At 42.8% G+C, this 15,208-nt stretch overlaps 2 protein-coding genes across 3 annotated transcripts in view; both read right to left on the bottom strand.

Moving 5' to 3' along the window:
• The window catches only part of numbl (NUMB like endocytic adaptor protein), an 80,168-nt gene extending 78,532 nt beyond the window's left edge, over nucleotides 1–1,636 (bottom strand). The window contains exon 1 of one of the 2 annotated variants that reach the window (XM_031796071.1): nucleotides 1,310–1,636. The gene's annotated coding sequence lies outside the window, so the exon portion shown is untranslated. The remainder of the gene's footprint in view (nucleotides 1–1,309) is intronic. The other variant, XM_031796073.1, reaches the window with a different exon arrangement.
• Nucleotides 1,637–3,470: 1,834 nt separating this feature from the next.
• On the bottom strand, nucleotides 3,471–14,060 carry coq8b (coenzyme Q8B). The gene is made up of 15 exons (XM_020507823.2): nucleotides 13,916–14,060; nucleotides 13,323–13,504; nucleotides 12,799–13,116; nucleotides 12,294–12,360; nucleotides 11,724–11,795; nucleotides 9,701–9,817; nucleotides 9,425–9,510; nucleotides 8,919–9,059; nucleotides 8,468–8,549; nucleotides 8,211–8,304; nucleotides 7,750–7,891; nucleotides 5,731–5,838; nucleotides 5,239–5,304; nucleotides 4,927–5,013; nucleotides 3,471–4,618 (listed from the first exon to the last, which is right to left on the bottom strand). The coding sequence occupies exons 2-15, from the start codon at nucleotides 13,500–13,502 to the stop codon at nucleotides 4,310–4,312; spliced, it is 1,869 nt and encodes a 622-aa protein (XP_020363412.1). The 5' UTR covers nucleotides 13,503–13,504; nucleotides 13,916–14,060; the 3' UTR covers nucleotides 3,471–4,309.
• Nucleotides 14,061–15,208: the final 1,148 nt, after the last annotated feature.

Genomic DNA, 15,208 nt, shown 5'->3' with positions numbered 1-15,208 from the left:
AGAAGTCCTTGGGAAGATCCCAATTGCACACTCCTCGAGAGGGGAGGAAATCTGGCTTTCTCATCCAATGGGTTTTGAGAAGGAGCCGAGGAGAGAGGACACGAGGTCTATGCAATTGAGATCTACCCCTGCTGTCGGTCTCAGGGCGGAGTCACAGATCAATACAGCACATAAGCACCATCTGTCAATGTATTACATTCTGCTGAGTCACATAATTGTTGCCTTATGGTGACAACAAGGCCCCAATGGCAGGGCCTATAAGTATGGCCATGATGGGATGACAAGAAACTTGAATGCCTGCTACAGTATGATGCTTCCTCATCATCAACCCCAGCCTCAATCATCATTGGTTTCTAACAAGAGGTTGAGTGTATCGTGTGGGGGACATCTGGGGTCAATGTCTGGATGCTGGTCTGGACACATATCTCAGCCATCCTACCAGCGTATCAGAACCCGCAAGTCATTGTGTCATAGTATTACCATAGTGCTAGGCTTACACACCAGTGAAGCCAGTCATATATTCTGCATAATGTGAGTGTCGATCCCTCCATACCGGCCCTGGCTTGTCGTTCTCCACCCATTCCCACACGGCCGGAAGGAAGGTCCACAAAACTGATGTTCTTTATAGCCTTCCATTACAATAAGATACAGCAGCAAAACTACACTTCCTTTCAGCCGCACCTATACTGTTCCAGTTGACTGTTCCCTTCGCCATATCAGAGGATGCGGACAGGTAGCCTACATGAGAGTATAAGGTGTTTCATTGCAGGCATGCGTCGTATAAAGATGCAGGGCGCGTTTTTGAAATGTATTACTGTAGAGATGAATAGGCAAAAACTACAGCCGCACAGAACACGATAGAAGGTGGGCATATGGCTCTATTACACCGGACACAGATATTTCATAATTTACCTTTCAATAAAACCCAGCTCACGTTTCCACATAACAAGCAGAATACAATGGTATATACATCTGACTCAGAACGTAATGATTCTGCAATGCAGAGCGGCTTGTAAGGGTGGTATTGACTGAACCATATGCTACTGCAGACACTGCAAATCATTTAACATATGACATGCATATAAATAGCCTATTTCAAAACTATTGGCTGCAGTTATTTTTCAATAGATCTAAATTGTTTCGCATCTTGTTCCTACAAATTGATCCCATTTCTTGGATTTGAAAACGAATAAGAGTTCCAAGACATGCACGCGCGGAGATGAATTCATCATTAACCATTCAAAATCAACAAAAAATCAAGCCACCATAAATAACGGTATGGGGTATAGGGAATATAGAGTGAACTCACCAATGAGAAGAGTGAATAATTGTGTGAGTCCGTGCCGCCTTTTGTGTAATCCAATCCCAACGAAATATGGAGGAACATGTAATTTCAGAATGTCTACATGAACATTGGATGGAGCGATGATTCGATGCGGGCAAGTGGTCTTCTTGATGCAAATACTTGTACGAGTCAATCCGCTTATAATACAATAAAACAAAAAAACAAGACGAGCAGTAAATAACGATTTCGATAAATATTTTGTAATATTTATGCTTTAGTTGACTGTGCAGTTACTGTGGCACAGATTGGGTTCCTCTCCCAACTCCAGTCGCTGGCCCTGCCTTCCGAGCGAGCCTATTGGCACAGACGCCCGGACATGCAAATTTACTCTACCCGTTAAAGTTTTACAAAAACACAACGGACCCATGTTTCAGACACTCTACAGCGCCACCGTGTGTTTTTTATATATATATATATTTCTTAACCTTTATTTAACTAGGAAAGTCAGTTAAGAACAAATTCTTATTTACAATGACGGTCTACAACGGCCAAACCCGGACGACGCTGGGCCAAATGTGCGCTGCCCTATGGGACTCCCAATCACGGCCGGTTGTGATCCAGCCTGGATTCGAACCAGGGTCCTGTAGTGACGCCTCTAGCACTAAGATGCATTGCCTAAGACCGCTGCACCACTCGGGTGTCCATAATAATTTTTTTAAAGTGGCTACACTATTGCACACTTAATTAACAGCTCTTTTCTTTCAAGTTGGATTGTAGTAAACCTAAATTAGTATTTAAGACTAAAATAAACGGGCTTTAAATGGACAAATGTGTTCTTGTCAGGCAGAAGATGCCATGATGTCCTGCCTTCAAGATTGTGGATGAGAATCTACTGAATGATTGATGTGTGGGCTAAAAAGCTTCAGAGATCAATTCTGACTGTGAAGATCCTAAAAAGTCTCCAGATTTAACTTCTATAAGAAATAGATTTCCTCAAATGACTTTGTGGTTTCAGTAGACATCAGCTTTTAGCAAGAAACAGTGGAATGTGCTGCCTAATAAAATGTCAATTTTCATGCCGATATAAACTAAAACCATCTGGTCATTATTAGCACTGTTGCAATCCAACTTTCCATTACGCTATACTACAGCATCGCTGAGCCTTTTCTTTCCCAGTTTATGTGCTAGTCATTACATCTTAGTTGATAAATGTCTTGAGAAGTGGCAATTAATACTAACACTCATACTCGTTTGGCCCTACATGCGTACTTGTGTAACTTAAAGCTTGTGCCTACAGGACTTCAGCGCAGCACGCTTCTCATAAAGCATAGTTAAGTTTTTTAAACAAATACCTCTTGTCTTTTACTGTGATTGGGTTGAATAGAGTTAGACTGTGATCGAACATTATTGATAGCTTCAGGGTCTGACAGGAAGTCTACTTAGTCAATATTCTACTTTGACAATCAGGGGTATGTCTGGTGCAAGGGCAAGGTAGATGGGCCAGAGATGAATAAACACAGTGGATGACTGTCCATTAGATTATTGTGGAGGAAATAGCATTAGAATGGTAGGATCTATTATCATAATGTTGTGTGCATGTCGACCCTGGAAGGTCTACTCTATTTCAGTCCAGAGACATGAACAGTGAATGACTCATAGGGAGTGACGAAGGGAGTCCAACAGCCAGGGCTGACAGCAGCCCAACCTTCATCTCTGTGTGCACCTTGCAGTGCTTCTCCTTGTGAACATCAAAGAGTTTAGCAGCACATACAGCAATGCAAGAGCCAGTTAGTCAATGTCCACTTCCCTGCCCAAACTCTTAATCAGAGTGAAGATGTCTAAAAAGGTTTTTCATGTTACCTACTGACCAGGTAAATTACCTCATTACTAGCAGGCACCTGCTAGCACAGGGGTATATTCATTAGTGCAAACCGTTGCAATGAAATTAATGCATCTTATTGGAGAAATTGAGCTTAGTCCTCCCTTTTCAGCCCATTAGGGTCTGAATTAAAACCCATTTTAAACAGCTAGCCAGTGGCAAAAGGTCTCAATTTTAGTCAACTGTTTATCACAAGGATGGAAACCCACAGAATAATCATTTGTCTCTATGGAGCTGAAGTATGGGCCCAAAGTGCATGTACAGCATATCATGTGAAAATGTCAATGCACATATTTATGCCGAGGCTTTTTACAGTTGGCGTCATCTAGCAGGAATATTTTATTGCACTGTTTAAGGACATCTATGGTTTCCATCAAACAGTCCTTTAAAATACATAAACACTGCTCTTCTAACATATCATGGAAATACATTCACAAGATGGCTTAATACTGCAACCCAACAAGGCAGTGAAATAAGCCTTGTATTTTGAGACTAGTATAGAAGAAGATATTTTCTGGCATTAAATAGTAAATCTCCCAGACATTTATCTTTTTTTTTTTTGCCAAAAATATACCTGTTGAAGATTGCAACAATATTTGAAAGAGTAATCTTTGTAGTGTGTACAATTATGTCCAAATAACTTTTCGGTGTCAAAATGCCTTTTAGTACAAACAGTGCCATTTTCAGAAACAAATGTCATGTTTGTGGCATTAACATGTAATAATCAATCTGCATTAAAATGAGTTTGTTGTAAACCATTGGACCAGGGTACATCAAAAACCCACACTCAAAACATATTACACCCCCCCCCCCCCCCCCCCCGAGACACAGCTCAAATCAGTTATATAGCCTTCATACCTTTACATTAAACAAATATTATTAACACCAATCTCAAGTGATTCAATCACGCAAATGCCATAGAGTTTCTTTCTGTGTTCGTTTATACAAGCAGACACTCCACCTACCACTCCTTACTGTCAGCCCACCTCATTAAGTGGTGGAGTGGCATCAAGTCACTGACAGTCAAAGTACTGGGAGTCAGTAGATCACCCATGTAGTACAGTTACCCTCTCTTAAATAAACCTTGTCCACAGCCATGGGACTTCTGCCAGAGAGTGACCACTAGTAATGACCTTTGACCCCATCTAGGCCTGAACTTGGGCAGCCTGCTCCTTCTCCAGCCGCCGCTGTTGGTAGGAATTGTAGATGTCCAGGAACATGTCCTTGCAGGCAATTTTGGCGCCAAGTTTGGAACAGATGAGGAAGGAGCCGGCCATCTTGCGGTGCAGGGAGTAGGTCTCCTCCGGGGGCGGGGTGAGGCGGTGACGCAGCATGACGGGGATCAGGCTCTGGATCCGCTGCGTGGTGCTCTGGGTGCCAAAGTCAAAGGGGTCAGAGTTGGCGAAGGCCTCGCCCAGGATCATCACCGCCTCCACGTGGGCGTCCTGGAACGCCTGGGGAGAGGGGTCATTTTCAACACAACTTGGTAACACTCCGCATGTACAATGCTTTATTTCTTGTTAGAAGCATGTATGAACCTTTATTATGGTCTCAAAATGAATAACATTATATGTCCCTCGGTTTTTTTACTGACTCAAAAGTGTAGAAAAGTACATGGCTATGTATACAACCGGCCCCAGTAGAAGGAGAGGAGAAAGGGAACAGAGAGAGAGAGAAGGGCGATGTCATAAACCACACATTTAAAAAAAATGTATACGCTTCATGACACCATGGTTATCACTGCACAAAAATACCCTCTTACCTTGGCCTCAAACCCCGTGAGGAACTTGAGGTCCTTGGATTTCTCCAGAACAGTCTCCCTATCTCCGATGGAGGCTGCGTGCACCACCTGGACACAGACAGACCAACCTTGCGCCATCAAAAAGGTTACAGAGAACTAAATCAAAGCCATTTGATATGCTGTGCTCCTGGGTCTAATATATTAATGGGATCTGTCATTCATCGGGTAATTGTTAGGGCACACCGAGGCAAAACGTTGTCCAGGTAGTACATCCCTGTTTCGGTCCATTTTCTTTCATTTGGCGTTTAATGCACACGACTCAGATTAATTTACCTGTACGTAATCATCTGTGAAGGCCTCAGGGAAATCCCGGCACGCACCGAAATCCAACAGAATAATCTGGAGACACAAAGTGGGCGGAGGATTAACTACGTAACATCCCCACCAAAACAACAATCACCATCACACATGTTCATGAATGTGGGGAATAAAGTGGTATTTTCTTATGAAAATGTATGATACATTTTTTATACATGTATTCAGTGTATTTCAGTGTACATGTATTCAGTGTATTTCAGTGTACATGTATTCAGTGTATTTCAGTGTACATGAAATCCATTATGAAGCTATTTAATACAAAAACATGATTGAAGGTTAGAGTCATGGTATTGATGAATGACACAGAGTCCCCAAATGGCACCCAATTCCCTACATAAAGATCAGCGCACCCTGTGGGCTCTGGTCAAAAGTAGCACACTATATAGGGAATAGGGTGCCAGATGAGACACCGCCAGCATCTCGTCAAAGGCTCACTCGCCCTCTCACCTTGTTCTGCTCAGCGTTGTAAAAGAAGTTGGCCCAGTTGGGGTCCGTCTGCATGAAGCGGAACTCAAAGAGCTCTCTCAGACACAGCTGTAGTATGTTGAAGCAGATCTGCAGGGGAGAGGAGATGTGGGACCACAGGGGTTAGTTTACCACTCCTAAACTGAGTCCCAAAATGGAACCAAATAGGGAACAGGGTGACATTTGGGATGCATCCCCTACATACTGTGAGTCATATCAGTGTCACCACTCGACTTGGGATACTGCCCCCTGCTGGTCCAAATGAGCCATGTGCATAGTGTTGCATCAGAAATGTGGTTTGAGAGCGCCCTTTTAAAGTGTTAATAATGCTCTCCTTTATCTGTCGTTTTCATTTAATCCCAACGCCACAGGTGCTGAATCGTGAGTGAAACGTCTGCTCATGTTAAAAGGAACCACCAGCTTTCATATGTTTTCATGTTCTGAGTAAGGAACGTTAGCACATATTGCACTTTTACTTTCTTCTCCAACATTTTGTTTTTGCATTATTTAAAGGAGGCTAAATTGATTTTATTGATGTATTATATTAAGTGTTCATTCAGTATTGTTGTAATTGTCATTATTACAAATAACAATTTTAAAATCATCCGATTAAATCGGTATCGGCTTTTTTGGTCCTCCAATAATCGGTATCGGCGCTGAAAAAAATCATAATCGGTCGACCACTAGTACCTACCCATAAACATCAATGCTTTTCTTAAAATCAATACACAAGAAAAAAACATTTTATACCTGCATATTTAGTTCATATCGCCTGAACATTAATTTATTTTAACGAGAGAAATTATGTCACTTCTCTTGCATTCTGTGCAAGCAGAGTCAGGGTATGTGCAGCTGTTTGGGCCGCCTGGCTCGTTGCGAACTGTGTGAAGACCATTTCTTCCTAACAAAGACCGTAATTAATTAGCCAATTTTTACATAATTATGACATAACATTGAAGGTTGTGCAATGTTACAGCAATATTTAGACTTAGGGTTGCCGCCCGTTCGATAAAATATGGAACGGTTCCGTATTTCACTGAAAGAATAAACGTTTTGTTTTCGAAATGATAGTTTCCGGATTTTATCATATTAATGACCTAAAGCTCGTATTTCTGTATGTTTATTATAATTAAGTCTATGATTTGATGGCGCAGTCTGACTGAGTGGTGGTAGGCAACAGCAGGCTCGTAACCATTCATTCAAATAGCACTTTCCTGCATTTGCCAGCAGCTCTTCGCAATGCTTCAAGCATTGCGCTGTTTATGACTTCAAGCCTATCAACTCCCGAGATTAGGCTGGCAATAGTATATTGCCTATAAGAACATCCAATAGTCAAAGGTATATGAAATACAAAATGGTATAGAGAGAAGTAGTCCTATAATAAATACTACCTAAAACTTCTTAACTGGGAATATTGAAGACTCGTGTTAAAAAGGAGCCACCAGCTTTCATATGTTCTCATGTTTTGAGCAAGGAACTTAAACGTTAGCTTTTTTACATTACTTTCTTCTCCAACACTGCGTTTTTGCATTATTTAAACCAAATTGAACATGTTTCATTATTTTTTGAGACTGAATAGATTTTATTGATGTATTATATTAAGTTAAAATAAGTGTTCATTAAGTATTGTTGTAATTGTCATTATTACAAATATATATATAAAAAATGAAATAAATAAATAATAATCCGGCCGTTCAATCGGTATCGTTTTTTTGGTCCTTCAATAATCGGTATTGGCGCTGAAAAATCATAATCGGTCAACCTCTAGTACTATAAGGCAAAAAAAATCTAAACGTGTACCCCTTGGGGTCCGCGGGCCGAGTTTGGGAACTCTGAGTTAAGGACAGTCAGAGCTAAAAAAAAGGTCTCCAGTCAGTCACGGAGTTAGACTAAGGTTAGGCAATGCTGTGGCCACAACATCACCCTACAGCGCTACAAGGAAAAAGGCCATTCACCACATTCACCCAATGTTTATTCTCCTGGGTGGAGGTCAACTCTAACCTGATTCCTTGTCTCCTGATCCAGATCCACACAGCTGTCCAGCGGTACCCCTGACACCAGCTCCATGGCCAGAACCCTCCTTCCTGAGAGCTCATCCACCACAAATGGCACGTGGAAAAATGGGTCATCCGCCAGAAGTGACCTGAGGCAGACAGAAATCATTAATCTGCTCAACAGGACTGAGCTGGTACATTGCTATGCATCAATACACAACAGGCCCACAAATTGTACTACCATCAGATTCACAGTGCATTAGAGAGCGTATCATCCTGACAGGAACTGAAATAAATAAAGATAGAAATCACATGAGGGCCAGCTTCCCCAATACTGTGGAAAGTGGTATTTAATTTATACTCACTGTATAGTAACAATTGGATACACTAAGAGGACTACTACAGGCTATTCAAGTTAATTATCCTTCTGAAGAGACATCATGACAGACTCAGTGGTGTAGGGCTTACTTAAAATGCTTGGCACTCTCCGCCTCTCTCTTGTAGTCGCACTCCCACGCCAGCTCTCTTTGAAGGACTTCTAGACTACTGTCTGCAAACAAGCCTGTGAGAAAATAAATGTCAATGTAAGGCAGCCTCCTGAGGGCATTTTCCCAAGTACTAGGATATCTTTCTCACTACAAAGCATTCAAGTAGATTATTTCAGTAATGAAAAGCGCTATATAAATTGAATACATTATTATTAGTTTGGATTTCTGAACCCTTACCGTCTGGTAGAACAATACTCATCTTCAGCACAGACATCAGGTTGTTGATGTCACTGTGGATGCTCTCAACTACTCCTGGGTACTGAGAGAGAGAGAGAGCGAGAACAGACATCCAGAATTACATGAGAAAACAACAAAGACTGTCTGAGAATAACAAGAATCTAATCTTAGAGCTCCCGTGACAAAAACACTGCGATAATCTCTTTCCCAGAACAATAATTTTTTTTACAAGTTACTGTTAAAAAGAGGCAACCAACCCTTAACTAGGGATCAGGATTTTAGGTAGAAGTTTTTTTTTTGTTCAGCCAAAGATAAATAATCTACATTTTACAATGACAAATAAAACCTAATCTATTCATGGGTCATTGACTGACACTATTGATGCTATACTACTGAACCTGGAAATGCAGCCCGGTTCTCTTTGGATGTCAAAGAGTATGGGATCCCTCACCTGGATCTTCATGGCGACCTCCCTGCCGTCCTGCAGCATCCCGTGATGCACCTGGCCAATGGAGGCGGCGGCGAAGGGCTTTTCGGCAAACGACGACAGCTTCTCCCTCCAGCCCACACCTAGCTCCTCCTCCAGAACTTTCTGCAGTCACATCCACAGCAGAGCGGAGAGTGTTGGAGTTCTATTCGATTCCAAAATGACTTGCTAACAGTCGTAGCAGTGGAATGTCCAATATTACTGTACAATATCTGAAGTTCAAGAATACTCCCGATAGGAGCAGCAATCTAAGGCACTGCACTAGAGGCGTCACTACAGCCGGCCGTGTATCACAGCCGGCCGTGATTGGGAGTCCCCTAGGGAGGCGCACAATTGGCCCAGCATCGTCCGGGTGTGGCCGGTGTAGGCCTTCATTGTAAATGAGAATTTGTTATTAACTGACTTGCCTAGTTAAATAAAAGGATAAATACATTTATTTTTATAATCATTTCAGTGTATGCATGACTCACATTCATCTGCCAGGCGGGCATGAAGTCCGCGCTCTGTCGGACCCGCTCAAAGATCTTCTGTAGCTGGGGGTTTATGAAGGAGTTATCTACCGGGAAGAACACAACACATGTTCAATTTTACCTAGCATGTGTTGAATTGGTAATACTTTACATAGGATGTAATGTAGCATCTATAATGCCTTTATAGATGCAGCATAACCATCAAACAAGTATTCCAATTGAATTCATCAAAGATAAATGTGATGGGTGACAGAGGGGAGGGGTAGACCATTATACCTTGTATACTGAGCATCTGTCCTATTTTGAGGGCTGCCCCTCTGACTTTGCACAAGGTGTCCACTATCCTCTCAGCATTGGCCTCGGACAGGAGAGGAGAGTCCAACAGGGCACCCTCTGAGAGAGACATGGTCGGGTTTATTAAGGAATCACAATGACAGAGAGAAGCAAGCATTCAGTAAAAAAAACTAGGGTCTGAATTCATGAGCAAGACCATAGTAACTACACTCTTACATGAGAAATAGTGTATATCATAACATTCAATGGTGAACCAAGCCATATTGAGAGGAAGTTCAAATCAGTCCAGATTCAGCACAATGCCAGCCTGGCGGCCAATCGAACAACCTATCACGCAGCTTCTTCATCTCAGGGTATGTTTCAGAGATGCTTGGAGGAACCTACAGTTGAAGTCGGAAGTTTACATACACTTAGGTTGGAGTCATTAAAACTCGTTTTTCAACCACTCCACAAATTTCTTGTTAACAAACTACAGTTTTGGAAAGTCGATTACAACATCTACCTTGTGCATGACACAAGTAATTTTTCCAACAATGGTTTACAGACAGATGAATTCACTGTATCACAATTCCAGTGGATCAAAGGTTTACATACACTAAGTTGACTGTTCCTTTAAACAGCTTGGAAAATTCCAGAAAATGATGTCATGGCTTTAGAAGCTTCTGATAGGCTAATTGACATCATTTGACTCAATTGGAGGTGTACCCGTGGATGAATTTCAAGGCCTACCTTCAAACTCAGTGCCTCTTTGCTTGACATCATGGAAAAATCAAAAGAAATCAGCCAAGACCTCAGAAAACATTTTTTAGACCTCCACAAGTCTGGTTCATCCTTGGGAACAATTTCCAAACGCCTGAAGGTACCACGTTCATCTGTACAAACAATAGTACGCAAGTATAAACACCATGGGACCACGCAGCCGTCATACTGCTCAGGAAGGAGACGCGTTCTGTCTCCTAGAGATGAACGTACTTGGTGCAAAAAGTGCAAATCAATCCCAGAACAACAGCAAAGGACCTTGTGAAGATGCTGGAGGAAACAGGTACAAAAGTATCTATATCCACAGTAAAAATGAGTCCTATATCGACATAACCTGAAAGGCCGCTCAGCAAGGAAGAAGCCACTGCTTCTAAACTGCCATAAAAAGGCCAGAATACGGTTTGCAACTGCACAGGTGGACATTGATCGTACTTTTTGCAGAAATGTCCTCTGGCCTGATTAAACAAAAATAGAACTGTTTGGCCATAATTACCATCGTTATGTTTGGAGGAAAAAGGGGGAGGCTTGCCAGCCGAAGAACACCATCCCAACCGTGAAGCACGGGGGTGGCAGCATCATGTTGTGGGGGTGCTTTGCTGCAGGAGGGATTGGTGCACTTCACAAAATAGATGGCATCATGAGGAGGGGAAATTATGTGGATATATTGAAGCAACATCTCAAGACATCAGTCAGGAAGTTAAAACTTGGTCGCAAATGGGTCTTCCAAATGGACAATGACCCCAAGCATACTTACAAAGTTGTGGCAAAATGGTTTAAGGACAACAAAGTCAAGGTATTGGAGTGGCCATCACAAAGCCCTGACCTCAATCCTGTAGAAAATTTGTGGGCAGAACTGAAAAAGCATGTGCGAGCAAGGAGGCCTACAAACCTGACTCAGTTACACCAGCTCTGTCAGGAGGAATGGGCCAGAATTCACCCAACTTATTGTGGGAAGCTTGTGGAAGGCTACCCGAAATGTTTGACCCAATTTAAAGACAACGCTACCAAATACTAATTGAGTGTATGCAAACTTATGACCCACTGGTAATGTGATGAAAGAAATAAAAGCTGAAATGAATCACTCTCTCTCCTATTATTTTGACATTTCACATTCTTAACATAAAGTGGTGATCCTAACTGACCTTAAACGGGGAAGTTTGACTGGGATTAAATGTCAGGAATTGTGAAAAACGGAGTTCAAATGTATTTGGTTAAGGTGTATGTAAACTTCCGAATTCAACTGTACCTGCACGCTTGGCTCCCATAGACTGCTTCGCCACCTCTGCAATGGCACCTAGTCCCAGCCCGACTGCCAGACCTGCCAACGAGACAGACATAAGGAAGTGTGCCAAACACTACATTGTTTCACTTGAGACACACACTGATCTCTCCTTTGTCTGGCCATCATACACATGTGCCATTTAAGTCAGAGAAGCCTTTTTGTCCTAGACTTGACACTCCGGTACCGCTTGCCATGTGGTAGTAGAGAGAACAGTCTATGACTGGGGTGGCTGTGGTCTTTAACAATTTTTAGGGCCTTTCTCTGACACTGCCTGATGTAGAGGTCCTGGATGGCAGGCAGCTTAGCCCCAGTCAAGGTCATAGGGACTGGGCTGTGCAATGATGTAATGACTATAATGGTTGATTTAATAATGTACTAGAAATTTAGATTGATTGTAATATAGCTGCATGCTGGCTGGGTCATGTTTCTTTAGAATGCCATACAACCGATGCCCATCAATAGAATCCTATAGGTGTACCTAATAAAACTGCAATATCTGGGGTTGATTTCCATTCACTGCAGTGAAACTCTTACCCCCGAAGTTGACCAGCCTGCTGATTCTCGTGGCAGGGACCTTCCTCTCTCTTGCACGATCACTAAGCTGTAAAAATGAGACTTCCATTAAAACAATATCTAACACCAAACATAATCAAATTAGCTCATAAATTATTTTAGGCTAAAAGACCCCAGTCTCGTGCCAAAGGATAACACTGCACAGTAAGAGATGTTACTTAACATAAGGGCCTGAGAAACTACATGCCACCATGTTTCAGCTATAGCACATACCTGGAGTAATACAGTACCACATCGGTAGGCCTATATAAAATTGGTTCATCTCAGAGGATATATTTAGATTTACAATATTCATGAGAAGCACAGTACAGTAGTATAAATGTATGCATAAAGACCGCCATTGCATACTTCTTTAGAAAATGGGGAAATTATTTCATAATATAGCAAAGACCAACTTAACCCCCAATGTCCCCATCATGATTTACACCTACAATGCCAGCCCAGGAGGTAAGCATACGTCACTGACCTTCTGCTTAACAATAGGCCTGGAGAGTGCCTGCTTGGACTCCCTGGCCTTCACAATGTCCTCTGGGGTGAGTCTGGCCACTACCGAGTCATGGACAAACCTGGCGTGGTGTTGCGTCGAGGCGATGTGCAGGAACCGGGCACTTTGGCCAGGCAAGCCTGCTCCCCGGGCTGGGCTGGGAGGAACTCCGCTGGGCATCTCTGTGGCCCCTGGTCCTGGGGGGAATTCAGAGCCCACCGCCCATTTAGCAGCCTCATCCGGGTCCATTTCCTCCCATCCCTCAGCATCAGGGAACACATCATCCTTGATAGACTGTTGCTGAATATGGAAAACATCACATTCAGTGCCTCATTCAATGTCATGGCAGGCAATAGACACCATGGTGCACGCAACTGTATTAGGCAGAGTACTAAAACACTTTATGCAGCCTAAAAGCTGAAAAGGGCATTGAACTGTGATAATGTGTGTACATCTATTTATTTGATGTGTGCAGAAAGGCCCCCTTCTCTCCCGTGTGAACATACCATGGCAGAACCACCCATGACTGTGCCCATCACGCCCTCTACCACCTCCTGTGCAGCTTTGGCCCCAGTGCCCAGCGTGGAGTTACAGGCCATTAGCCTCAGCATCTCCCCCTGGGTGTTGGCAAACGCTTGGCCAACCTTCCCTGCTCCCCGCAGCACCTGAAACACCTCAGCTAGCATCTCTGCAAAGACACACACACTTTAAGCAATCTAGCTACCTATACATTTAGTCTAAGCTTGGCTTATCATTGAAGAAGATTCAGTATGCATGACATGTAATGCACACACGTGTGTCTTCGACCTGCCCTCCTCACAGGCTATATAAGTAATTCATATGCTTTCCCAAAGACGTTGTCGTTTGATTACCAAGTGAAGATTGTGTCGTAACTGCACCACTATCGAATATAAAGAGGCACAATTTCGATTTTTAATTTGGGTAACGTTGAATGCATAGATTTAACCTAAGCATGTTGTTCACACTCGTTACTAAGTTAGCTAGCTAGTCTTCACACCCCAACATCAACGCTAATGAATCACTTAGTTAACTTTAGCTAGATAGTTTAAAATATACCGAGGAATTGTCAGTCACTTACTATTGAAGGGATGCTTTCTATAGAATGTGCAGTAGCTGACGACTGTCCTCTTGCCCGTGAAGTCAATGGAGGCTGTTTTGCAACAACTTTCAGACCCGGAAATAGAGGTTTAACTAGATTGACAGACGTGCCTGTGGTCCAACTGCGCCGGGCAAAATAGGATAAGGCCGGCGTAATATCACTAGACCAATCCTACGCCACGTTTCAATGATTTAATGTGTGATTGACGGAGGAACGTCTGTCCACTGAACAAATCAGAGAAGTGAAAGGTGTGGCTACGACAACCTAATGGCTAATAACATATTAATGGGCGTATCATGAGGGAGCATGCTGGTGTTTGGAATGTAGTTTAAAAATCTTGAGGATGGTGCTGATGCTCAGTGGCGTGTATTTATGGATGCAAAGGAAAGCCAGGCTTCACCCAAAAATTGACCAAAAAAATATATACAATAATTTATATTTCGTCTCTCTGAGTTTTCAATTCGCAAGAGGCAAAATGTATCTCATCGAGAAAGCACCCAAGCGAGCGAAACAGTGTCCCTCTGTCTCTTTATGTTTAGCCCATCTATCTGATGCTATGTTGCAGCAGCCAGCCAGCGCCAGCCGTCTGGGCAAAATGAGTATGATCTTGTTGGCGCCCGTGGCATTCAATGAATGCAAGAGAAGCTAGCGACCCAGTGTTGCCAACTCCTCAGTAAGGAAAGTAGCTATTGGCTGTCCGAAAAGTCGCTGGAAGTCGCTAAATGACGCCATCGCCTAATTTGCATATTTGGCCATGTGCATGTAATTGTTATGGACGCTGTAGGAGAGAGGAATAATGTTGTGGGAGAGACAAAAAGTGAGTAAAAAACACCCTAAATATGTTTAGAACTACAAATGAGCAAGCTGCAGAGAGTGGCACACACAGCGAATAAGAACCAGATATGAGGCCATACTCCTCCTTCAGCACTTTATGGACCCCATTGTTAATCCCCGTCATAACAGAGGCATTGTCAGTCCCTATCCCCAGGAGTTTCTCTTTTTTAAGACAACACTTCTCGAGGAAAGCTACAACAGCACGGGCTATAGATTTGGCATCTCTTCCCTCCAACTCAACAAGCCCCAGACATGTTGATACAATTGTCTGCTTGGTGTCACTAAAGTACCTTATCATAACCCCCATGGACTTAGAAACACTTATATCCGTGGACTCATCGAGGAGGAGGCTGAAACGCTGGTCAACCACATCTGCAACCAACCTTTTCAGAAAGTATGGTGCTAGAACACCATTAATCATTTCTGTGCACTTTGTCC

Source organism: Oncorhynchus kisutch, linkage group LG18 (genome assembly GCF_002021735.2).
Source record: "Oncorhynchus kisutch isolate 150728-3 linkage group LG18, Okis_V2, whole genome shotgun sequence".
Classification (NCBI taxonomy): Eukaryota; Metazoa; Chordata; class Actinopteri; order Salmoniformes; family Salmonidae; genus Oncorhynchus; species Oncorhynchus kisutch.
The sequence above is the reverse complement of the archived record's forward strand: the minus strand, read 5'-3'. Positions and strand labels throughout refer to the sequence as shown.